General features: G+C 38.4%; 1 protein-coding gene and 2 pseudogenes across 3 annotated transcripts in view; all 3 read left to right on the top strand.

Annotated features, from left to right (window-relative positions):
- The first annotated feature begins 4,523 nt into the window (after nt 1–4,523).
- The window catches only part of LOC102497370 (charged multivesicular body protein 1b-2), a 53,403-nt gene continuing 31,819 nt past the window's right edge, over nt 4,524–26,107 (top strand). Inside the window, exons 1-2 of one of the 3 annotated variants that reach the window (XM_027766365.1) lie at nt 4,524–4,697; nt 5,154–5,203. In XM_027766365.1, coding sequence (XP_027622166.1) covers nt 5,156–5,203 — 48 coding nt within the window. In that variant the 5' untranslated portion in view covers nt 4,524–4,697; nt 5,154–5,155. Of the gene's footprint in view, nt 4,702–5,153; nt 5,204–26,107 lie in introns of all 3 variants that reach the window. The other 2 variants (XM_014582197.2, XM_006163682.3) reach the window with 2 other exon arrangements.
- Nucleotides 11,448–15,796, top strand: LOC102498870 (histone deacetylase 1 pseudogene; annotated as a pseudogene).
- LOC102498447 (BCL2/adenovirus E1B 19 kDa protein-interacting protein 3-like) lies at nt 21,706–22,355 on the top strand (annotated as a pseudogene).

Here is a 26,107-nt window from a genome sequence, read left to right as displayed (position 1 = left end):
TCTCCCTCCTTTTAGGATTTTGGCATGCACACACATGCATCCTGTGTGTTTCTCATGCTGCCAGGTCTGGAATTTGAACCATGCATTCAGCTGTACGGGATCCAGTTGCCTTAACCACCATGCCACAGAATAGCCCAACACTGATATACACCTAAATGTTACATTAATCTGAAAATAATCCAAATACTCATTACCAGGAGACTGGATAAATTATGACATATCCATACAGTGCAATACTCAAGATCAGTGAAAATGAATAAACCATTGCTACATGCAATAACACAGTTGAACAATATCATAATGAATTACAAAAGCAAATCACAAAATAAAGAAAAGCAGTATGATTTCACTTACAAAAAGTTAAACAGCATACAACATTAAATAATTTATCTTTTGAGATGCACATTCTATAGAAAACTGTAAAGATAAAACAGGATATAAAGATGATTTATAAGAGGGTGGCTACCTCTAAAAAGGAAAAGAAGTGATCGTGATTAGAAAGGTGTGCACAGTGATCCAATTGGTAGTGTGGTAGTTATGACCCTGGACTTCCACATGGCAGACCACAGTTCAAGTCCTGGACCTGGTGGCTTGAAAATCATGCTGGGTGTGTGTGCATGAATATCCAAAATCTCAGGGTGAAGAGAAGGGATTGCATCATGACCATCCCCTTTTGGGGGTGATATCTCACTTTTCCTCTGTCTCTCTGTGTCTCTGGTGAGCACATTTACCCTATGTCAAAAAAACTTAAAAAAAAATAAAAAAGAAACAAAACAAAGAGAAAAAGACCTAGGCATGTGTGTAGGCATGCCCCAGATCCCAAGCCTTCAGGTTCAGGGCTCTAACCATGCGGTTGGCCACGTGAGATTCATGAACAAGAAGATATTGTGGTGTGACCCTCCCGCATTATTTCTCACTCATCCCCAGCACTCGCTTCATCTATCTCCTATGAGCATATGTGCCTTCTAGCAGAGAAACAAAAATGTAGAAACAAGTACACATAACAATTTAAAGGAAATAATAAAATTATTTTACTTACACTGGGCGATACATCGCAAATACATATTTCCTGTACAACTTGTGATTATTTTGAACACTTTTCTTTTTTTTTTTGTATCTGTACTTTACAAATATTAGTTTATAGGTAACCAATATTTTATCTTCTAGGCTTTTGCCAAAGGGCATGTGAGCTTGCTGGAGAGAAACAGACGGAAAGTAAGAAATCACCCTGCGGGGGGTGGGGGGGGTTGGAGCGTGGGGGTTGGCTACACCACAATCTTCTCTTCCATCCTCCTCTCAGGATTTTGGGCATGCAAGCACACATGCCAGGCATGATTTTCAAGTCACTAGGTCTGGGACTTGAACTGTGGTCAGCCATATGGGAGTCTAGCACCTTAACCACTATGCCATTTGATAGCCCAAGGTATTCATAATTTAATAAAAACAATTAAAATTTCAGGCAGATCCCATGGCATACTTAGTGATTAAGGGGACCAGATCACATAGGCCCAACCATGGTTCAAATCCCAGGCCTGGAGGCTTGAAAGACACGCATGGCATATGTGATCATATGCCCAAATCCTGACGGGATGGAGAAATAAAGAGGATTGCCACATAAGACTGCCTAACTGAAAGGTGCTTTCTCTCTTTCTCCAACAGGCAAGGCCCCTATTTCTTTTTTTCTTATTTCTTTTTTTTTCTTTTTTTGGAGAGGTTTTTGCTATAGGGCATGTGCGCTTGCCAGAAAGACAGAGAGACAGAGAGATAGAAAGCAAGAAATCACCCCCCAGAGGGCATGGCCACGCCACAATCCCTTCTCCTCCATTCTCCTCTTGGGATCTTGGGCACGCACACACACGCGCCCGGCGTGAGTTTAAGCCACCAGGTCCAGGACCCGAACTGTGGTCGACTACGTGGGAGTCCAGTGACATACCATTACGCTAACTGCTGGTCCCAAGGCCCCTATTTCTAACAGCAATAGTTAGAAATGAATAGATATGTATTATTAAAATAATTTATTTTACTGTTCCTGAGTTTAAAAATTTTCTAAACCTGGGACCAGCAGATGGTATAATGGTTAGGTTGCTGGACTCCTACATAGCTGACCGTGGTTTGAATCCTGGACCCAGCAGCTTAAACTCATGCTGGACACGTGTGTGTGCATGCCCAAGAATGGAGGAAAAGGAATTGTGATGTGGCTATCCCCCCGGGAGTGATTTCTCATTTTCTCACTTTCTGTCTCTCTGTCTTTCTCTATCTTTCCAATGAGTGCATACACTCCACAGCAAAAATCTCATCTTTCCAATGAGTGCACACAATAAATAGCAAAAATCTATTTTAAAAAAGAAAAACAATTTATATCTAATATTTAGAATTCAGATATCAAAGAAAAACTATAAGGCCAATTTTGGGTATCAAAATTAGTTCAGAACTCATAAAAATAAAAACAACTTCTTAATATTCTAAGTGGTTAGTATAGACTATGTATTCCTTTTTTACTTAAGGAGGACATCAACAACAAACACCCTAACTGAAAAAATATCCTCAGAGTTTAATTTTACTAGAAAACTGACCTATCCTAAGGATTAATCTCTTTAGAAATTTCCCAATATGAAAAATAAAAAAGATATTTCACAATATGCAAAAACATTTTATAAACACCTAAAAAAGGCTTATTGCTACAACTTACATATAACTGTAAGAATTAATATTTAATTAAATCTTGGGAATGATAAGCTTTATCATACTGCTCTAGTCTGTATCTGGATTTACTGAAAGAGTTGTGCTAAAAAAAATTCTGAGGAAGATTTCTTTTTTAAATTTTGCCGTAGGGTACGTGAGCTTGCCAGAAAGGAAGAGAGAGCAAGTAAAAGTGAGGAAGCATCCTTCATGGGGAATAGTCATGCTGTAATCCCTTCTACTCTCTGCATTTTAGGGATGCATACACATATAAGCAGATTTTTTTTTTCTTTTTTTGGCTGCTAGGTCCAGGACTGTAGTTGCCCATGTGGGATCCAGTCACCTTAACTGCCATGCCACCATTAAGACGTAAACTCTGAGAACACAGGTGAGGGGCCAGGGACAGTGGAATATCTGTGGGGCAGAAGGTTAAGAGTTCAGAGTAAGACAAAAGAAAGAACTAGAAGGTAATTGAGCACCTGAGCACCGTCAGCCATTAAGCCATTTTAAGCCATTGGTTTATGTAAGGTGTTTCAAAAGAACAGGTGAGGGGGAGGGGCGTACCCTAACCAGCCCACTGGAAGACTAAAAAAAAAAAAAAAAAATTATCTTACCAAAACAAAAAGTATAGCTAGAAAAAATTCTTCAATGATTAAATACAATAGTTTACCCAATACAGAAACTGATGAAACAGTGAAAACTGCTAAATTTTATAAAGTCTTGCATCTCTTATAAAGTGAGATCAAAAAAGAAAAATTATACAGGTTCACCTAGGAAGGTAGTTTCCTGGTTGAAATTTCCCAAATCTTGTATTCAAAAAGGTTTTTCCAGCATTAAGGGTTTGTAATCAGGTAATAGTCTTAAGTCTACCACAAATTATGATTAACACAAAGAGTTAAACAGTTTTTTGAACAATTTTTGGTTCAAAAGGAAACAATGCTAAAGAGAAGAATCTTACCCAATTATGCCTATTTTCCCCACATAATGAAAACTTAAAGATACAGAAAAACTTTAAGCCAAACCTCTTAAGTTTCTCACTTAAAAAAATATTATGCAAGTCCCTCACCCACCCCCACTCCAGAGTAGTACATTTTATTTCTTCCTCAGAATTCCCCACCATTTTGAATAGAAATATAGGGACGCCAACACCACAGTTCTCTTTCCTTTCCATAAATCCAGAGCTGGAGTCTAAGAAATTACCTCTGGACATTTTAGTAAGTCATAGATGATGCCAACCACTATCTAGTATTTCGATTAAACTCCCTACCCATTATAGTTTAGAGAGATTTTGTAGTAATTTTCATTATCTTACACCATCTAGTATATAAAAAAAGGAATAACCCAGTTAGTACAAATACATATTTCACAGTAACTTTAACTCTTAAGTCTAATCTTACTTTGTAGTCTTTTTCTTGCCTGAAACTTTGAAGGCTGATATTTTAAAAAATCTCATTGGAACATTACAACTCGAAATTACCAACCACACTAAACTCTTAGGCCCTCATGTTAAAGGATAACAATTTTAAGTACATAAAAAGCCCTATACCTTTTTCCTTCATCCGTTAAGATTTAAGCTCTGAGAACACAGGTGAGGGGCCAGGGGCAGTGTGATATCTGTGGGGCAGAAGGTTAAGAGTTCAGAGTAAAACAAAAGAAAGAACTAGAAGGTAGTTGAGGACCATCAACCGTTAAACCGCTGGTTTATGTAAGGTGTATCCAAAGAACCGGCGAGGGGGGAGGGGCGTAACCTAACCACGCCCCCAAGCGATTTAAATCCACGCAAACCGTCGCTCCTTGAGACAGCCATTTTGGCCTTGCCTTGGCTCCGCCCTTTGGGCGTTTATGGCTCCACCCCCATGCGTCGCGAGCAGAAACAGGAAGTAGGGTTGCAAACTGAGGAGCCAGGTGTGCCGAGTGCTGAGGATTACCGCTAGGCTTCAGTCGCCCTGCCATTCATCCTGTGCACCTGCCTCGGGCCGTCGCCTTCTGAGAAAAATCGTGGAATCATGTCGAATATGGAAAGTATCCTTTCTGGCCTGAAAAACTGTTGCTAGGGCCTAGGGAACGGGGAAAGCGCCTGGGCCTCTGGGAAGCATCTGGTGGTGACATTTTTGGTCCAGTTGCTGAGGGGCGCAGGCGGGGACACCAATTAGCAGGCTTAGGCAGCTTGGTTTTTGTTTTTGTTTTTCCCTGGTAGCCGCCGCCATCCTAGAATCAGAAGTGGGATTGCTTTTTGAAGGTTCAGGGGAGTTGCCTGACTGGTTTGAGATTTTTGAGCGTGAATCCTCTCGCCTTGAGAGCTGTTGTCACTTGTCTTTTCTTTGAAATTTTCCTCTTAGAAATAAATAGGGAATGATTTGAAGAAAAAAGACAGCAGGAGTTTTCCAACTGCTTGGGATGGAGGTGTGGGTTTTGAATGCGTTATGAGCACAAAAAGCTTTTGTCGACCTGCATTTCTCCCTTTTTCTAAATAGACATGACTGTTAATGAGGTAAAATGTTTAATGCCAGCCCTCCAAACTAAGGTGAGTGCTTACTTGTTAATAATCTTATTTAACACATTAAAAAACTCATATACAATAGTTCTTTAAAGTTATAGTATTCATAGTTGCACCTGTGTTCCCACTTAAGCCATGAGGTCGAGGTTTAGAACCAAGCTGTGTGAAGCTCTGAATTGGAGAAGTATGAAATTGTTTTTTTACCACTAAATTATCACTGTAATTTCTCCTTCTTCCAGGAGTTGGCATTATAGGAAATAGTCGTTTATTGTCTCACCATTTAATGAAACTTGGCAAAGGATGAAATGTGGGTAATTGTAATTACTTGATAGTTCATGTTAAAGCTCTTTTGGCTTCATTACTCTGTAAAACTAAGCTATAGAAAGACATTTGGTGAGATGATTAAATCATATGTGCCACATTGATACTATTGCTAGCATTACATCACAAGCTGGATTGCCAAGATAAACCAAGAATAAAATGTGAGCCCTTAAGGAGGGGGTCATTTCATAAACAGGAGAAGACTAAAGGCCCACTTATCACTGCAGTTTAAAGTATAATAAAGGAAGTATAGTTGTACTAGCATTATGAAGGGAAGAGCACTGGCCTAAGAGTCACAGTATTAGTTTCTACTCCCAGTTCCTCTTGGGAAACCCTTGAGTTAGGGCATGTCATATAGCTTCTGTCCTGTAAAGTTTACTGATCTGTGAAACATATTAACCTGTTAACCTTGTAAAGGTGCTATGGAGAAAAATGAAATGGACATGCTTACTAAATTATAAAATTTTGAACATGCTGTGAAGTATGAGGAAATAGAGTAGAGATTGTTATCTCTTCCTGGAAATTTTGGAAATATTTGGGATAATAACCCTAAAAGTGTTTCTGGTTTTGTTTTCTACTCTGATAATGCAAGATACATTTTTAGGCTCTACTTGAGTCTATCTTATGTGATTTCCAATAACAAAATAACTGGTTACTAATTTCTTTTACTGATGGATATGCCTGACTATAATCTGAGTAAATAGTATTGTTAATAGCTTAATACATAATAAAAATGAACTATTAATGTCCCTTCAGTCTCTCAATTAACTGAGGAGCTTTAACTTGATTCATATCACCTGGCCGTGAATATGTTTCTTAGTTCATTTACATAGAATTCAGACCTGTTCCTTGGAGAATATAGAAGAGCATGGTATATGGACACATGAACTAAAATTTGAATAATACTTATTTGTCACCTTCATAAAAGCCAAAAATCTCATTGTTAAAGTTTATAAGCAGAGTAGCTGTGCTAACGCACCCCAGTTAGCATGATAATTTGAGAGAAGTCAAAATGTCTTTGGACAGTTAAACACACTGAATTTACCATGGGAGTTATGTCAAATCTCACTTTAAAGAACTTGGTGGAAAGGCCAAATATATTTGTATAACAGTATTTGTGTAGGTGTTCTACAAGTATTTAATTAATAACAGTATGTGTATAATATTTGCAAAGGGTGGGGACCTAGAGCTAGATTAACTAAAGGGGTGAAATAATAGAAAAATAATTAAAGGATACTTCCCTAGTCCGTACTTTTTTTTTTTTAATGTTTTATTTGTTTATCTATTTTTACCTCTCTTCTGGTTAATTCATAATTGATTTTGTTGTTGAACTTAAGCATAATTAATTTACAGAAAGCTTTTCATTGTTCTAATCTCCTAACCTACTATCCCCATCAAACCTAGGAATCTGAGAATACCAGTTCTTACCAGTTTCTACTCCACTCCTTTTTCTCATCTGTTTGGTTCTCTAGTTAAACCCATCCGTACTGTGATAAACTTATGTTTAGTTAACTAACTCTTCCATTAGACTGAATTTCTGGAGGATGGGGTCTTTTTCTGTCTTTGAATCTTCATATTCTTACACAGTACTGGGCCTATAGTAAATACAAAATGACCTTTTATTGAAAATTAATTGTTAACATATATTTGAGCCTGTATTATGGACTAAGCATTGTACCCAGGGTATGAATACATGGAGGCTTACAAAACCCATCCCCAACTTTGAGCACCTTTTGATCTAGGGCACATATGGGTGGAGATAAATAGTAATATAAGGTAGCACATACAAACTGAGACAAGTACTAGAACAGTGATTCTTGATCCCATTGTGGACTTATTATTAAAGTTCTTGAAAATAAACATAAAATTTTATATGTCGGTATAGCATGTGCATTTTTCTGGTGAGACTGCATATTGCTGTCATATATCTCCAAGGAATTCTAACCTAAAATAGGTTAAGAAGCAGTGAAGTAGGAAATAAGTAGTATAGACAGTCTGAGAATAGAGAAGTGATGTTTAGGACAGATACCATTGTCTTACCCAGAGAGCTGAAATGGTGTTACAGGTGAAGATTTCCACCTTAAAAATGTCTGGTAACTATTATGACTCTTATGAATTACTTTAGATCCTAAAGCAAAACTAATTATGTAATAGTCTCTGAGGCTTTGCTAGTACCCAAGATCCCAAGAAGAGAAAGGAGGATTAGGGATTGTAGTGTGGCCATCCACCTGGGGGGCGAGTTTTTGCTTTCTGTCTCTGGTGAGCACACATGCCCTATAGCAAAAATCTCTCAAAGAATTTTTATTGTACTGTATATTGCATATTTTGTATATACTGTGTAATGTGTATGAGTTCCAAGCAACTGGATTTGGGGCTCAAACTGCATTCGGCCACATGGAAGTTCAACAACGTAACTGCTATGCTATCTACTGGTCCCCTTTCATAGACTCTACCTTTCAAAAATATACAAGGCATGATCGAGATGCTGGCAGCTAAAAAGATAGAAAGTCAGGTGCATAATGCCATATTTTTTCCCCCTCATCAAATGTATGAAGTACTGCTTTACTCTGAGGCAGCTAGTACTGGAACATTTCTGTTACTTCCCTTTTACTTTCTTTTCTTCAACCTCTACTTCGTGCCCAAGTGATTGCATAATCCTGTTGTTGGCACTTGTAATGAAAGTACTTTTGTCCTACTGTGGATGGATAATTTATTTTTCTCTTGATACCTCTCCACCAATTTAAGAGAGGCAGCTGGAATGTTAGATTTCTACTATGTATATCTATAGAAAATAGAACATCACTTTTTTTTTTAAAGAATTTTACAGCTGTAGGTCAGCAGATGGCATAGCAGTTACATTGCTGGACTCCCACTTGACCGACTACAGTTTGAGTCCTGGACTGGTGGCTTGAAAATTACACTGGGCGAGTGTGTGCATGCCCAAGATCCCAGGAGTAGAATGGAGGAGAAGGGATTGTGGCATGCCCCTGCGGGGGTGATTTCTCATTTTTCCTCTCACTGTCTATCTCTTTCTCTCCAGTGAGTACATATACCCTAAGGCAACCATATTGCCCAATTAAGGTAGGTGATATAGCAAAGTCATAAAGAGGTAGTTATAGTATCTGTATAGTGCCATACTTTTTGCTGGGGGGTTTATGTTTATATGTTTTTCTCAATCTTTAAAGTGACACTGGGAGACAAGTAGTATTATTTCCACCATTTTATAGAAGAGGAAATTAAAGTCGGACCAGCAGATGGTGTAATGGTTACATTGCTGGACTCCCACATAGTCTACCACAGTTTGAGTCTCAGACCTGGCAACTTAATTCACACCGTGTGCGTGTGCGTGCATGCCCAAAATCCTGAGAGGAGAGTGAAAGAGAAGGAATTGTGGCACGGCCATCCCCCCTGAGGGGTGATTTCTCGCTTTTCTGTCTCTCTGTCTCTCTCTGTCTTCCCAGTAAGCACATGCTATGATACCAAACAAAAAAAAAAAAAAAAAAAAAAAAAAAAAAGGAAAAAGAGGAATAGACATAGAACAGAGGATCTGGGCTAGGCTCCAAAGTCTCTTCTGTTTTCTTTCCAGTGCCCACAGAACTTTAAAAGTGCAATTCAGTTTTTTGTTGGAGTCTCAGAGGTTATACAAAGTTACCTTTTCCTCTCTGTTAATACTCTGCTTGAGATTTTTTGCTTCAGCTTTGACTTAATATCTAAATTAGCATTTATATAAAAAAATTTGGACCATCACGGGTGTGTTATAAGGATATTTTTCTTGGGCCAGATAGTAGTGTTGTAGTTAAGGCAGTTGGATCCCATGTAACTTACTATGCGGATTCAGTTTCTATGAAAAACATGCCAGGTGCATGTGCATGCATGCCCAAAATCCAGAAAGAAAGAAGAAATGAAAGGGAAAGGGTTGCAGCATAACCATCCCCATGGGTGGCAGGGGGCAGAGAGTGCCTTTTCTTTCTACTGGAAGTTCTTGTGCCCTCTAGCAAAATTTACAAACCAAACCAAACAAAATATAGATGTAACAAACACTATGGGAAAGCTTGACCTAGATCCTCTTGAAGACCAGTCTAGTTCATAGATATTCTCTGTTAAAAGGTATACCTATGATAGTATCTTTGACTGTAATGATATGCAATGTATTAATGGTGGGAAAATTTATATAGTATACCGTAATGATACACAGTGATTAAATGTAAAAAATAAAACAATGTAGGACATATGAAAAAAAGGAAATGAAAAATTCATAGAAAACAGAAAAAGTATGGAGGGAATGTAAGGGATGTGGTGAAAGGGGAACACTCCTACACTATTAGTGGGAATGTAAATTGGTCCAGCCACTGTGGAGAATGATACGGAGGTTTCTCAAAGACCTTCAAATACAACTACTGTATGATCCAGCAATTCCACTCTTGGGTATCCACCCAAAGGACAGGAGAGCGCTGAGTTGGAAAAGCGCTTGCACAACTATTTTCATTGCAGCATTATTTACGATTGCTAAGACATGGAACCAACCCAAATGTCTACAAACAGGTGAATGGATTGAAAAATTGTGGCACATATGCTCCATGGAATACTATTCAGCCATAAAAAACAACAAGGCCCTGGAATTTGATAGAAAGTAGATGAATATGGAAGATTTGTGGCTGAGTGAAGCAAGTCAGGCTATGAAAGAGAGACATTGTATGTCTCAACTTAACATATCCTGACTGTCCACACTCTATGGTAGAGACTGAAAGACTGGAGAACATAAAAGTAGTAAAACTCACAATGGACACTAGAGACAAAGTGTAAAGAGAGTGTGGGAGAGGGAGAGCATAGGAAAGGAAATTTAGGGGGAAAGTGGAGAGGTAAGACACTTGTGGGATACAGATAAAGTTTATTATCTATTGACAAGGATGTGTATAATAGTTTCAAGTAGGCTGGACTGAGGTATATATCATGCTGGGTAAAGTATCTTCACAATCTAAATGATGTATAGTGATTTAATGTATGAATAATAAAAAAGTAAATAAAAATAGGGGAAAAAAAGTATTACTTCCCAAATTGTAATGATTTCTGTAATATATATTTTACCCCCAAAAAAGTATTCCTATATGATGTATAGTGGTGCCTCTGCCCCACCGCCCCACTGTCTTCAGTTCCATTTTCTGCAGTTTCAGTTTTTCACGATCAACATGGTCCCAACATATGTGATGGCTGTACAGTTCAATAAGATATTTTGTAATGGCCCAGTGCAGTGACACAGTGGTAGCCCAATGCTATTTAGTACTGGAAGCCATCTGGAAGATAGGGTTTCATTCCTGTGCCAACCTGTACACACTGGGAATGCACCTGTATTCTCATGATCCTGACTGGCTGGGAGGGCTAGCCATGAGACCTTGTTGAGGATGTCTGTCTTTCTTCCTTTCTCCCCCAACCCATGAACAAGATAAATGAATTTTTAAAAATACTTTATGTTGAAAGAGAGGGAAACTTCATTTACATAAATTTCATTATAGAATATTGTAATAATTGTTTTATTATTAAATTATAGTTAATATCTTACTGTGCCTAACTTAGACATCAAACTTTGCCATAGATATGTTTGTATAGGAAAAAAACACAATTTATAGGGTTCGATGCTATCTGCATTCTCAGGCAACCTCTGTGGGTCTTAGAAAGTATCCCTTGTGGAAAAAGGGAGGTGACTATTATAATGTTTTAAATTTTTATTTTGTAAAATTAGAAGGTGGGGATTAATACTCTCTGAATATTCATAATAATTGAAATGTTCAGATGATTCATTGGTTTCCTTATTTATCAATCACGAGGGCCAAACGGAATTGTTTTACTTTTGTTTGGATTTGAGGAAGGAGAAGGAAAACCTGTTACTGGTGGAGATCTCTGAGACAAGTTTCTCAGAGTCAGTGTTACTGTTTATATTAGCCAAAAAGCAATCATGGGGTTGTGTGCTAAACCTCATAGGGGTAAATCAAGCCCACGTGGTCCAGCTGACGGTGAAGTGGTAAAAATGTGATTCTCTATGACACAAAACCACATGGGAAGGTTCTAGGTGCATGTCTAGCAATCTCCTTGAGTATTCTGGACACTTGTGTTCCCATGCTCTAGGATTGGCTGAAGCTCGGGGTGGATTGTGACATTAAGACCCCACTGAGGATGCTGTCCCTGTCTCTCCTGCCCATGGAGGAAAAAAATAAACTTTAAAACAAAAATCCAGCCCAGGAAATAAAGTATCTCCAGCTAAGAATTCCATTATCTACATTAGATACTGAAAAGATAATGACTAGGAATGAAAGAACTGGGCTATTACCCTAGTTCCATCTCTAGCTGACTGTGTAAGCGATCTGTTAACACTTGATAATATAAATCAGAACTTACTGACTTCTAATTTATTCCACATTTTAACATCTTTTCTGACTTTTTAAACCTCAATATTTTAGCAACAGAGAGCAAGAGGATTACAAGATATAGATATATAAACAGTAGAAATGACAACTGATAGACTAACATCAAAGGCGACAACTATCCATTACACCTAAGAACAGTTATTAACAGCTTATCATGTGGATCCTGAATGAGCAGGAAGATGTAGTATTTTGTAAATTACTCAAAGGAAGAATGTAAATCATTTTTAAAAGTTTTTTAATACCAGTAGATGGTGTAGTGGTTACATCACTGGACTCCCACATAGCCAGCCGGTTTGAGTCCTAAACTCGATGGCTTGAACCTTATGGTGTGTGTGTGTGCATGCATGCTCAAAATACCAGAGGAGAATGGAGGAAAAGGGATCGTGGTGGGTCATCTGCTCTGCGGGGGAGGGGGGGAATGATATCTCACTTTCTATCTCTCTAGTGAATGCACATGCTCTATAGCAAAAATTTCTTTTAAAAAAATTTGTTTTTCAAAATTTTTTAAAAATGAAGTCATGGGCCAACTCTGTGGCCAGGACTTAAGACAGTTGGATCCCATATGGCTGACTGCACAGTTTGTCTTTCGGATCCTGTACCTTATCAAACATGCCTGGCACATGAGTGCACTTGCCCAAAATCCCAAATGGAGGGAGAGATGGAGAAAAAAGAATTATCACATGACCATTCTCCACAGGTGGTACTTTCTCCTTCGCCCCCCCCCTCCGCTTTTCTGTCAAGCATATGTGCCTGCTATTATAACAAACAAAAATTATGGGGCCAAACAGTGACATAGCAATAAAATGCGGTGCTCTGTGTGGCTGACTCACATGGAAGGCCCCAGATTTGCATTTGTAGATGTCTCTGAGTGTGCTAGGCTTACCTGTGCCCGTGATCTGAGGTGGGTTGTGGCTGGATTTGGTATCAGATCACTGCATTAAAACTCTGTCAGGATTCTCTCTCTCTCTCTCTCTCTCTCTCTCTCTCTCTCGGGAGAAATAAATAAACTTAAATGTTTAAAGATAGTTTAAGCATTTAACGAATGAACCTGAACCTCAACTTTAAAAAAAAATGTCTCTTTATGAACTCTGTGGTAATTGAGAATATTGGTTAAGAAAGATTAAAACTGTAGCACCCACAGTGGCAGCAATAGGAATAGTAATCCATTGAGTCATTAGGAAAATTACATTTAAGATACTGGATTTTCCAGTGAAGTGTTATTGAAGTACCACTGCCATCTTCATATGTGTCTGTGTAGCCCTGGCAACTTGGTACACCAGGGTTTTCCGAGGATGAATCTTTTGCTGTAAGCCAATAATTGATACATCCCTAGGTCTAAAATCTTGCCTGATACACTTGGGCGCTTCCTAGAACCACAGTATGAGATTCTTAAATTCCTTTGTTTGCTGTTTGAGTAACTATCTTCTATGGATACTACAGTAACTGAATCTCGTCTACTCTGAAATAGAGAAACCATAGATTGCTAATGTAGAAAATAATGGCATCAGGACCAGTAGATGGCATAATAGTTACGTTGCTGGACTCCCATGTCATCAACCACACTTTGACTCCCAGACCCGGTGACTTCATGTGCACTCAAGATCCTTAGAGGAGAATGGAGGAGGAGGGATTGTGGCATGGCCATTCCCCTGGTGGATGATTTCTTGCTTTCTGTCTCTTTATCTCTGTCTCTCTGGAGAGCACACATGCCCTATAGCAAGAAATCTCTCTAAAAAAGAAAATAATAGTATCAGTTCAGCTACTAAATTTAGCTCTGAGCCAGAGATGAAATACTATGTAATATTTTGGATATTATAATTGACCATAAATCCCTAGACTCTATTTGAAAAAAATAACATCACTAGAATAATCTACTTTATTGATTATTTACAAATTTAGTTTGGCAAATTGTACTATTAATACAGTCTTTGCTCTTCTTGGCCCAATGAAAAAACAATTGGTGAATTATTTTATGTTTGATAGACTGAAAGTGTAGAAAGATTGAACAGCAGTTATTTAGTAACATGTTTAGAATGATTATGATGGGACCAGCAGTTAGCATAATTGCTATGTCTCTGGATTCCCATGTAGTCGACTGGGTTTGAGTCCCGTACCCAGTGGCTTAAAACTCACGCCGGGCACGTGTGCGTGCATGCCTAAGATCCCGAGAGGAGAATGGAGGAGAAAGGATTGCGATGTAGCCATCCACCCTGGGGGATGATATCTCGCTTTCTGTCTCTCTGTCTGTCCCTATCTGTCTGGCGAGCGCACATGCCCTATAGCAAAAACCTCTCCAAAAAAAAAAAATGATTATGATGTCTTAGTACTCTAAACAAGGTGTTAAGAATATTATGCTGTTAACTATCCACTCCAAGATGGGATGGATGACAAGTCCTATGAGGCTATTTTCAAGCCAGTCTTATCCAAAGTGATGGAGATGTTCTAGCCCAGTGCAGTGGTCTTGCGGTGTGGCTCAGATTCCTTGTCTGAAGATCAATTAGGTTGCTTCAATTTGACCATCAAAGGGCATGTCAAGTGTGTGGAATTTGTCAAGAGCCTCAACCTCCCTATGCTGATGCTGGGAGGCGGTGGCTACACCATTCATAATGTTGCCTGGTGCTGGACATATGAGACAGCAGTGACCCTTGACACACAGATCCCTAATGAGCTTCCTTACAATAACTACTTTGAATACTTTGGATCAGATTTCAAGTTTCACATTAGACCTTCCAACATGACCAACCAGAACATTAATAATTACATGGAGAAGATCAAACAGCAGCTGTTTGAAAACCTGTAGATGCTGCCTTACATGCTAGGGGTCCTGATGCAGGCCATCCCCCAGGATGCTGTCCCAGAGGAGAGCGGCAAGGAGGATGAGGATGACCCCAACAAATGCATCTCATTCTGTTCCTCTGGCAAGTAGATTGCCTCTGATAAAGAGTTCTCCAACTCTGATGAGGGAGAGGGTGGCCACAAGAACTCTTACAACTTCAAAAAAGTCAAGAGAGTCAAGATAGATGATGAGAAAGAGAAAGACCCAGAAGAGAAGAAAGAAGTCACAGAAGAGGAGAAAGTGAAAAAGGAGAAGCCCAAAGCCAAAGATGTCAAGGAGGAGGGCAAGCTGGCCTGAGCAACCTCTTCATATCTGGCTCCTTCCCAAGTTCCCCATAACCCTCAGATTTTATGTTTTCTATTTCTGTGTATTTATATGAAAATATACTAAATATAAATATCCCCAGGGACTAGACAGGAACCAGGGCCCAGAGCCTAGGGTAGCACACTGGGCTAATTCCCCTAGCAGCTGCCTTGCACTCATCCCTCCCTGGTTCTTAACTTTGAACCATAAAGAGTGCCAGGTCTGGGTGGAAGGGCTGCTTTTCTGCACCCATAAGACAAAATCCTGAAATGCCAAGTGCCTGATCAGTAGCTTTGGAAAGGTCCCCTTAGCATTCTAGAAGAGATAGTCAGGTCTTCAGGAACCCTCCCTGTTCTTTTCAGGCTCCTAAGGTGACATAAGCCATTTTTGGATGAGTTCTGGTCTCCTACCTTCCCACTTGGGAGCCAGGACCTCCACACTGCCTGCCCTGGCTGCCCCCAGTCCTGCAAGTGGAAGTGGTAGTCTGGTTTCCTTTTTGGAGATACCATTTTTATTTTTTGTGAGATTCTTTATAATAAAATGGCACATTTATGTAAAATAAATAAATGATACAAAAGAAATCCCAGGCTGTGATACCTTTTACTTCTGAGATGTTGGCTGCCTCTGCTGCACTTACCTGATTACTTTTATATACTGTTCTTCCTAGTGTTTCCTTCCTTCTCTATCACTTTTCTCCTAGGCTTCCTACTTTTTGGTTACTCAGGAAAATAACTGTTTACATAGGGCTTCTTTCTAAAAAGCAACTTGAAATAATTGCTTTATTCCTCATTCTTAGGTACTTTAACACTTCCATTTTAAACAATAACCACTCTTCATATAATGGGTGATTGAGAAAATACCCATACACAGGGAAGCAGATTTTGATTTGTTGCCATTTAATTTTCAAATCCGAATTCAGACTTTAAATTTAGAAAGGCAATTGGCACATGTATGCCATATACTGTGTACTCTTACTGGTACTTGGGACAGCATCCTGTGATCAAGCACATTAGCATTTCTGCAGTGAAGCATATGAGCATTAGTGGCATAAATTAAAAACTATACATAAATACTTTTTTTTTTGGAGAGGTTTTTTACTATAGGGCACGTGTGCTCGCCAGACAGACAGAGAGAGACATAGAGACAGAAAGTGAGAAATCACCCCCCGGGGGGATGGTCACACCGCAATCCCTTCTCCATTCTCCTCTGGGGATCTTGGGCACGCACGCACACGTGCCCGGTGTGAGTTTTAAGCCACCGGGTCCGGGACGCGAACCGCGGTCAACTATGTGGGAGTTCAGCGACATAGCCATTACGCTAACTGCTGGTTCCCTACATAAAATACTTTTTCAGATGAGGTTTCATCATCAGATTTGTTTAGTCATGTCATATTTTGTAACCAAATTTTATGCATACTTTAACAATTTTCAGAACTAGAGTTTTTGAATTATGGCTAATTATGGCTGTATTTGATTCATGTGTGTGTGAGAGAGAATGTGCAGTACACGCATTTTAGTATTCCAATTTTCTGGTGAAAATTGATGCTAACTCAGTGGTTTCTAAATGAAGATGTGCATGACACCTCATAAACTTTTTAAAACTACAGATTTCTGAGATTCATGCTAGATCTACCAAATTGATAATTTAAGGGATTGGGGTCAGTACTCTATATATTTTTAAGTTTTTGATAATTGTGACGATATTTCATAATCAAATCATAGTGAGAAAAAAAAGAACGATATAAAGTATTTTGCAAAGCTGAATATATTCTATTTTAAGAGCTGTCCTTTATTCTGAAACTCTTCTTCCTGTGGTTTTAGTATTGACATCTTTCTTTTGTTTAAATTATACCAAATCTATGAAATAAAAAGTTGGACATTTTTATGACATTGATTTTCTGATTTTTAGTGCCAGAGTTCTTTTTTTCTGAATGAAATCTTTATTCATGTTTTGATAGTTTTGTTGTTATAGGGCTCATATGCTTACCAGAGAGAGAGAAAAAAATTGAGAAAGTAACCCCCAGGGGAGATAGCCACTCTGTAATTGCTTCTCCTCCTCCATTCTCCTTTTGGAATTTTGGGCATGCAAGCATATGTGCCGGTATATTTTTTTAAGCCACCAGGTCTGGGACTTGAACCACACATTTGGCATTGTGAGATCCAGCCGCCTTCACCACCACGCCACCACCTAGCCCCTCTGGAGGAAATCTTATGTGGAACCCTAAACACAACTCAACCCTACTCAACACAAGTAAGTGGCATTCTGTGAGCATAAACTTATTTATAAGTTTAAATATTTAACTTAATCTTCTTATTCCAGTATCAGTGGTGCCTCACAATTCTTATGCCACTGCAAAGCACTTTTTTTCCTATGCATTTACCTAATGCTATAGAGTACTCTTTTTTAAGAATTATTTTATTGAACTTTACTTGTTCTATTTATTTACTATTTGTTCATTGTTTTGCCATAGGGTCATGCCCTTGCCAGAGAGAGAGAGAGAGAGAGAGAGAGAAAGTGAGAAAGCAAGTCACCGGGTCTGGGACTTGAACTGCAATTGGCCATGTAAGAGTCCAGCACTCTTAACCACGATACCACCAGCTGCCCCACTATAGAGTACTTCTGTGAAGCACTGCACTAGACTGTTACTACAATGATGACTGTGACTCATTCTTACTGCTCTAATTAAAGAATCAGACAGCACACAGAATTGTAGTGAAGTGCAGAAGAGTGTATAACATATATAAAGTAACATGGAAATGTCCATCAGTAGCTAATGACACTATTTACATAAAATCAGTGTTTTTATAGCGCATATCTATAGGTGAGAAATAGGATGTATAAAACAGTCTTAGAAAACAGCTGTTTTATTTTAAATGAAAACAGCTGTTTTATTTTAAATGTATATCAAACACGAAAATACTAAAGTTGTAAGATTGGTGCATATTACTAATAGTGTTGTCCTATCAATATACTAGTACTACATATTTAATAGATGGGTTTTTCTTTTAATTTTCAACCATCCTTTTAAAAACATATCATCTTGGAACCAGCAGTTAGTGTAATGGCCATGTCACTGGACTCCCATGTAGTCGACTGTGGTTCGAGTGCCAGACCCGGTGGCTTAAACTCATGCTGGGTGCATGTGTGTGCGTGCCCAAGATCCTGAGAGGAGAATGGAGGAGAAGGGATTGTGGCATAGCCATCCCCCTGGGGGGTGATTTCTTGATATCTGTCTCTCTGTCTCTCTCTGTCTTTCTGGCAAGCACACGCGTCCTATAGCAAAAACCTCTTTAAAAAATATATATATCATCTTATAGAACAAAGACTATACACTCTAAATCTGACCTTTTACTTGAACATTTTTTAATCATATAACTTTAATTCTTCTTTAAAGTATAAAAAAAAGTAAAACAAATAACAGTAATCTACCATGGGAGTTAACTACCATGGGAGTTAAGAAGTAAAAAAATCCTAACTCATCTCTTCTTCTCTTACCAAATACTACTATCTAAAAGTTAATGTTTTTGATTTCTGTGCATTTCTTTATATTTTCCCATATGCATGCACATTTTTAAGATAGTTATATATTGCATATTTTCAATTTTGTATGTGTGGTATCATATTGCTATTTTTTTCAATTTAGAATGTTTGAGAGTCATTCACGATATATTTTCATTTTCACTTGCATGCAGTTCTTCATTGTAGAAATATACCACAATTTATCTACTCTGTCAGTGATGGACATTTTGATTATGTCCATTTTTTTCTGTCATTATAAACTATACTGCTGTGATCGCTTTTGTACATATTTTCTGTATAGACTAGGGACCCTTTCTTGGATATATGCCTAGAACGGGATATTTGGGTTGGAGAATATGTGTGCTCTGTTTTATATGTAGACATTTGTATTATCTGAGGATGATTCAATGATTTCCATTTAATCTTGTATACTCTTTATTCCTTGTCCTTTTCTTATCATGTTTGCTAGGACTCCTGAACAATGTTTTAATATAAAGAAAAAGATCAGGATCATTTTCTTGTTTTGGATTTTGAAAAGGAATCTGAATTATTCACCATTAAGGATGATGTTTGCTGAAGTTTCCCTTTCTTTTAATTTAATTTAATATGTTTTTGTGGTGGATACACATTTTTCAGGTTAAGGACATTTTTTTCCATTTGTAGTTTGCTGGATTTGGTCATGAACCATTCGTCTGAGTATTGATTTGATGACTATTGAACATTAGATTTTATTTACTATTTTCCTTTAGATATTGAGATTATTATTTGTGTTTCCTTTAATGTTGTTAAAGTACATGGAATTTTTTATTTTCTGGCTATGGGACACATACATTCACCGGAGAGAGAGAAAGATGGAGAGGGAGAGAGGGGAGGTGAGAAATCACCCCTCAGTGGGGATGACCATACCACAATTCCTTCTCCTCCTTTCTCCTCTCAGAATTTTGGGTACACACACACGCAGCATGTGTTTCAAGCCGCTGGGTCCAGCATTTGAACTGTGAAATCAGCCATGTAGGATCCAGCCATCTTGACCACCACACCATTGGCTGCCTCCATGGATAATTTTTAAAATGTTAAACCATTTTTGCATTCCTAAGATAAACCCATCATGGTTATGAAGAATCGTGTTTAGTGTTTTAACATCTCTGTTCATAAGTGAATTTGGCCTGTAATTGTTCATTCACATAAACTATCCTTTCCTGTTTATTTATTTAATTTTTTAAAAATCAAAGTTGAGAATTGCTCCTTCTTTATTCTATTTTTTGGAAAAGTTTGTGTGAGATGGCAAAAGCCGTTTTCTTTCTTTCTTTTTTTTTGGAGAGGTTTTTGCTATAGGGCGCGTGTGCTCACCAGAAAGAGAGACAGAAAGCAAAAAATCACCCCCTAGGGGGAATGGCCATGCCGCAATCCCTTCTCCTCCATTCTCCTCTCAGGATCTTGGCCACACATGCACACGTGGCCAGTGTGAGTTTAAGCCACCAGGTCCGAGACTTGAATCGCAGTCAACTACATCAGAGTCCAGCAACATAGCAATTACACCAACTGGTGGCCCCATGGGAATTGCCTTTTTCTTAAATAATTGGTTTAATATGCCAATAAAACCATCAGGGCCTGTTCCTATTTATGTATTTGGTAAGATGTTTTAAAACATTGAATCAGAAATTTAGAATTTAATTATTTATTTATTTTTCATTTTATATAGTAATTTTTCCAGTATTGTCCATTTTGTCTAAGATTTCCAATTTTTTGGCAAAATGCTCATAATTTATTTAAAAACATTTCTACTGTATCTGCAGTTATCACTCCCTTTTTATCTAAACTCTATTAATTCCTTCCCTTTTTCCTTGATCAGTTTCTATAGAGGTATGTTAATATTATTAGTCTTTACACAGAACTCAACTTTGTCTATTTAAATCCTTACTGTTTATAGTATCTTTGTTGCCTGTTATTTTTCCCTCTGAATTTTTTTCCTTCTTTTTTCCTTTTGGGTTTATTATTTCCTTTTCCTGACTTAGTGAGATTAAAGCTTACCATATTAATTTTCAGCCCACATTCCTTCCTAATAAGATTAGAAAACTCCATCTATGTATGACATCATCTACATCCTACAAGCCTCATTCTATTCATTTTTGCTTAGTTCAAAATAGTTTATTTTTTTCATTACAATTTTTAACCCATATGTAGTTTTTTTTCTTTTTTGGAGAGGTTTTTCGCTATAGGGTGCGTGCGCTCGCCAGACAGAGAGAGACATAGAGACAGAAAGCGAGAAATCACCCCCCAGGGGGGATGGTCACACCGCAATCCCTTCTCCTCCATTCTCCTCTCAGGATCTTGGGCACACACGCACATGCACCTGGCGTGAGTTCTAAGCCACTGGGTCCGGGATGCGAACTGCGGTCGACTACGTGGGAGTCCAGCGACATAGCCATTACGTTAACTGCTGGTTCCCAACCCATATGTAGTTTTTAAATAATTTCCAAGTATGTTTTTAATAAAAGTTATCTTAGAACAGTTTTAGATTTTTATTAAAAATTGTGAAGAGAATTCACCTATTAATTACTGAGTTACGATTAAACAGCAGTTTTGTTTGATGTATCTTATTTCAACTTTCCATTATGGCTCAGTCCATGATGGGGAACAGGACTGGTTATAATTCTTGATATAATTAATGAATTAAGCTTCTTAAATAGAGTATTTCATTACTTCTTTATCCTTACTTAGTTTTGTTATGTAAGTTTTGTTCATATTTCCCAAGATTTATATATGGACACTTTGGATGAAAATATTATCTCTCTGTGTGCTCATTCCCAGGTTAGGTCAGACAAGGCAACATATTGCTCTGCCTTCTTATTTCACCTTTCATACTGTAAAAAGTGTCTCTCTCGGTGTCTACTTAGTACCACTTTTTTGTATGTTTGTACTTTTTGTTGATGATTTCATTGTATAAAATGGTCCCCAAGACCCCAAGGCCAATGGGTGACATTGTCAGGATTCCATAGTTGCTGCTCCAGCCCATCCCAGCACATCCCTACTGACTGGGTTTGGGGGTTCTTCTCACTAGTTTAGCCTCTGGGCCTGCAGTGCTGGTGTTCCTTGTTTCTGACTATCAGCCACACAACCCACAGACTGGCATGGACCCAACTACCATAGCCACTGACCAGAACCCTCTTGGCACAGTGGGAGCCTCTGGGCTACAGGAGAACTTACTTGGCTTATGAGTAGAACTGCACTTTAGCAATAATGCAAACAGAACAGTGTTACAGGCTTAGTTTCTATTTATAATGGTGACATAAAATACTGCTGGATGCCCACGTGAATCTGGATGTAGTAGCTCTAAGAGTTCTCATCGTGACAGCCCACCTTACTCATAGGCATGTAAAGTATTAATAGAACTTCTGAAACAGACACTCATAGCATTGGAAGAAAAACAACAGCTTTCAGTCTGAGGAAGGTTATACTGAGAGAAGGAAAGAAGTTTAAAGCCTCTTGTAAAAACTCAGATTTGATACGGGATTGGTCAAGTTGGCCAGAATATATTCCCCCATGGAGTTCCTCTTTAAGCACCTGAAGCACACAGCTACACTCAGTATGAGAAATACAGGTTCTAGGAAGAAAGGGGGAATTTTCTCAGAATTTCTAAAGGTTTTTCTTCCATCTCTGCCGCTCTCTCATATGCTGGACATTGGATTGGGGATTTATAATGCCTCTCTCTCATATGCTGGACATTGGATTGGGGATTTATATTGGAAGGTGACTGACAACCTCTACTAGCACCTTTTGATGAAGAATTGAAATTTAACTCTGTTCATTTAGTGAGGATTTATTTCTGAGCTTGTGACATAAACTAACTGAATAGCTACCATGATCCTTGGGTGGCTTTACCATTTGTGATTATTCTATAAATGCTGTTGCATTCCTCATTTAATAAAGTGAAATAGTAGATACTGAAATTCTGACCTTATACCTACAGGATCAATTAGTAAGTATGTTAGACTGATTACTGTGGCACTGCATTAGTAAATTTTATTTTGATATTAGATATAAATATCTAAGTATGAATGATTTTAACACACTAGTCATGCTGTATGTAGTATTTTAAAATTTCTTTATAACCTCAATTGAGTTAAAACAATTTATATTTCAAAAGCATTAGTAACATGATACCATAGTCATATTATGAGTTTTGTCCAAACTAAATATTGTGGCCTTATAGTCACACTATTATAGAAAATTTAAAATGGATGCAGGTTGACCACTACAAACCACACAATAGTATTTTTTTTTTTTTTGGAGAGGTTTTTGCTATAGGGCGCATGCGCTCGCCAGACAGAGAGAGGACAGACAGAGAGATAGAAAGCAAGAAATAACCCCCGAGGGGAAGGCCACGCCAAAATCCCTTCTCCTCCATTCTCCTCTCAGGATCTTGGGCACGCACACACACACGTGCCCGGCGTGAGTTTAAGCCACCGGGTCTGGGACTCGAACCGTGGTCAACTACGTGGGAGTCCAGCGACATAGCCATTACGCTAACTGCTGGTCCCAATAGTATTTATTCTTAAGTAATAACTAGAAGACAAGGTACAGCTACAAACTCCATTATACAGTGCATACATTAAACTGTTTCTTGTTTTTGCAGTATAAGGACTTCAGTCTCTGGCTGTTAAGTAATCAGTCACCTTGACAATTGGTTTTCTATTGAATGCACCTATTCATATCTTTAATGCTTTATCACTCTGGGTTGTTGAATTTAATCTTATTCTTTGGGCTTAACTTTTGTACTTTTAAAACTAGCTTTAGTCTAAGCAAATCTGTCTGGTTTAAAAGACTGGAAGTGGAAAAAAAGAAATCTTTGATAAATCCAGAAAAAAAAAAAAAGTCCCCAAATATAATGAAGTGTTGTCTTGTGTTCTGTGTTCCTAAATGCAGAAAGTTTGTGATATGCTTTATGGAGAAAATCATGTGTTAGATAGGTTCTTTGAGGAATGAATTACAGTGTTGATGGCCATGAATTCAACGTTGGAGAATCAAAAATACATATTCACTAGTGTTACAACAGAAACATATAAGATAGGGTTACATATTATTGGGTTGTTGGAAAAGTCATGACTTGTTTTATTCTGTTTTTCAAAAGTCACTTATTTATAGGGACCAGCAATTGGCATAATGGCTTTGTCGCTGGACTCCCATGTAGTCGACCACGGTTCGCATCCCAGACCCGGTGGCTTAAAACTCACGCCAGGCACGTGTGTGTGCGTGCCCAGGATCCCGAGAGGAGAATGGAAGAAAGGGGATTGCGGCATGGCCATCCCCCCTGGGGGGTGATTTCTCACTTTCTGTCTCTAAGTCTCTCTCTGTCTGTCTGGTGAGTGCACGCGCCCTATAGCAAAAATCTCTTAAAAAAAAATAAATAAATAATGAAAAAAAGTCATTTATATAACGAACAGAGATCAATCAGTGATATATTGCCCATTTTGTTCAATAATCTTATGCCATCTTTCAATGAGCTTCATAATTCCTCATTCATAGAGGAAGTTTTGCTGTCTTTATCAGCAAAAAACTGAACAAGGTACAGATTTACAACCTCATCTGAATTGAACATTAGAGCACACAAGGAGTTTTGAAGAGAGAGAAAAAAGTGAAAGTTTGATGGCACAAGATTTGGCAAGTATGGAGAGTGTGGCAACACATCCCATTGAAGCTCCAAAAATTTTTGACAGGTGATCAAACTTGTGTGTGGTCTCTCATTGTCATGATGGAATGCAACTCCTTTTAATTAACAAACTCTGCACATTTCTGAATATGATGTTGGAGTCATTCAAACTGTCTAATTGCTGACAGGACACATTTGAATTGATTGATTGGTTCCTTTGTAGGAGCTCAAAAAACATGACACTTTTTTTTTTAAGAGATTTTTGCTATAGGACATGTATGCTCACCAGAGAGAGATATTGAGACAAAGAGACAGCAAGAATTCACCTCCCAGGGGTGACGGCCATGCTGCAATCCCTTTTCCTCCATTCACCTCTCAGGATCTTGGGCACGTATGCACATGCAGTCAGTGTGAGTTTTAAGCTGCTGAATCTGGGATTCAAATCATGGTCAACCATGTGGGAATCTGGTGTAACCACCACGCCATCTGCTGGTCCAAAGCATGACACCTTTAAAATCCCACCACCCCAAGAGTATAACCTTCCTCTGATGAATGTCTGCTTTCAGTGTCGTTTGAAGTAAATCATCACATCGGAACCAAGACTATTTGTGCACCACATTGTTATAAACAATCCACTTTTCATCACCAGTTTTCAGTTGCTTCAAAAAAGGATTGTCCGGGGACCAGCAGATGGTGTAATGGTTACGTCACAGGACTCCTGCACAGTGGATCCAGTGGCTTAAAACTCATGCCTGGTGCATGTGCGTGCATGCTCAAAATCCTGAGAGGAGAATGAAGGAGAATGATTGTGGTATGGTCATCCCCCCCCACCCCCCCATGGGGTGATTTCTCACTTTCTGTCTCTCTGTCTTGGGAACGTACGCACACATGCCCGGCATGAGTTTAAGCCACCGGGTCCGAGACTCAAACCGCTGTTGACTACATGGGAGCTCAGTGACATAGGCATTATGCCAACTGCTGGTCCTAACTTGTTGTAAAATCTCCAAAACTCAGCCAAATCACTTAATTTTTTTTTATGAATAAAACTAGAATGCTTAGCTGCCAAATGATGTAGGAATAACATAGATGTGAAAGACTCTAGTACTCCTAAAAATAAACTAGTGCCGTTTGTTGCAAAAATGCGTCATGACTTTTCTGACAACCCAATACTTGGTTGATGAAAATCTTGTAACCATGGACTTATAGGATCCTAATTCTGTATCACCTCTAGAAGCAGTGGTTCAGTATTTTCTAATTTGGTATTTACTGTAACTTAATACAGTGTTGTGAATTAATTGTACATCTTTTAGAAGATACTTTAGCATTTTATTTTGAAAATTCTGCTGTTTTATAGATATTTCATTAAATTATTTCAAACTTTTACTACTGTTTATTACAGCTCATTTAAAGTTATTTTAAACCTGAGACCAGCGATTAGTGTAATGGCTATGTCACTGAACTCCCATGTAGCTGACCACGGTTCAAGTCCTGGATGTGGTGGCTTAAACTCATGCTGGGCACGTGTGCACGCGTGCCCAAGATCCCGAGAGGAGAATGGAGAAGAGATTGTGGTGTGGCCATCCCCCCTGGGGAATGATATCTCGCTTTCTGTCTCTCTGTCTCTCTGGTGAGTGCATGCGCCCTGTAACAAAAATCTACCCCCCAAAGCCCCTCCAAAAAAAAAAAAAAGTTATTTTAGCCTTTGGTATTCAGAGGTTTAACTTAAATGTATTTAGATCTAGATTTATTTTTTATTCATCTTGCCTGGGATTTGATTTGTGATTTCTAATTTAAACATTTTAGTCTTTTTTATTTTTTAGATTTTTTAAAATACTTTTTTTTTAATTTTTATTTATTTATTTATTTATTTTTGCTATAGGGCA

The sequence above is a fragment of the Tupaia chinensis genome, unplaced genomic scaffold, assembly GCF_000334495.1.
Source record: "Tupaia chinensis unplaced genomic scaffold, TupChi_1.0 Scaffold142780_1, whole genome shotgun sequence".
Taxonomy (NCBI): domain Eukaryota; kingdom Metazoa; phylum Chordata; class Mammalia; order Scandentia; family Tupaiidae; genus Tupaia; species Tupaia belangeri.
This window is presented reverse-complemented; position numbering and strand designations above follow the sequence as displayed.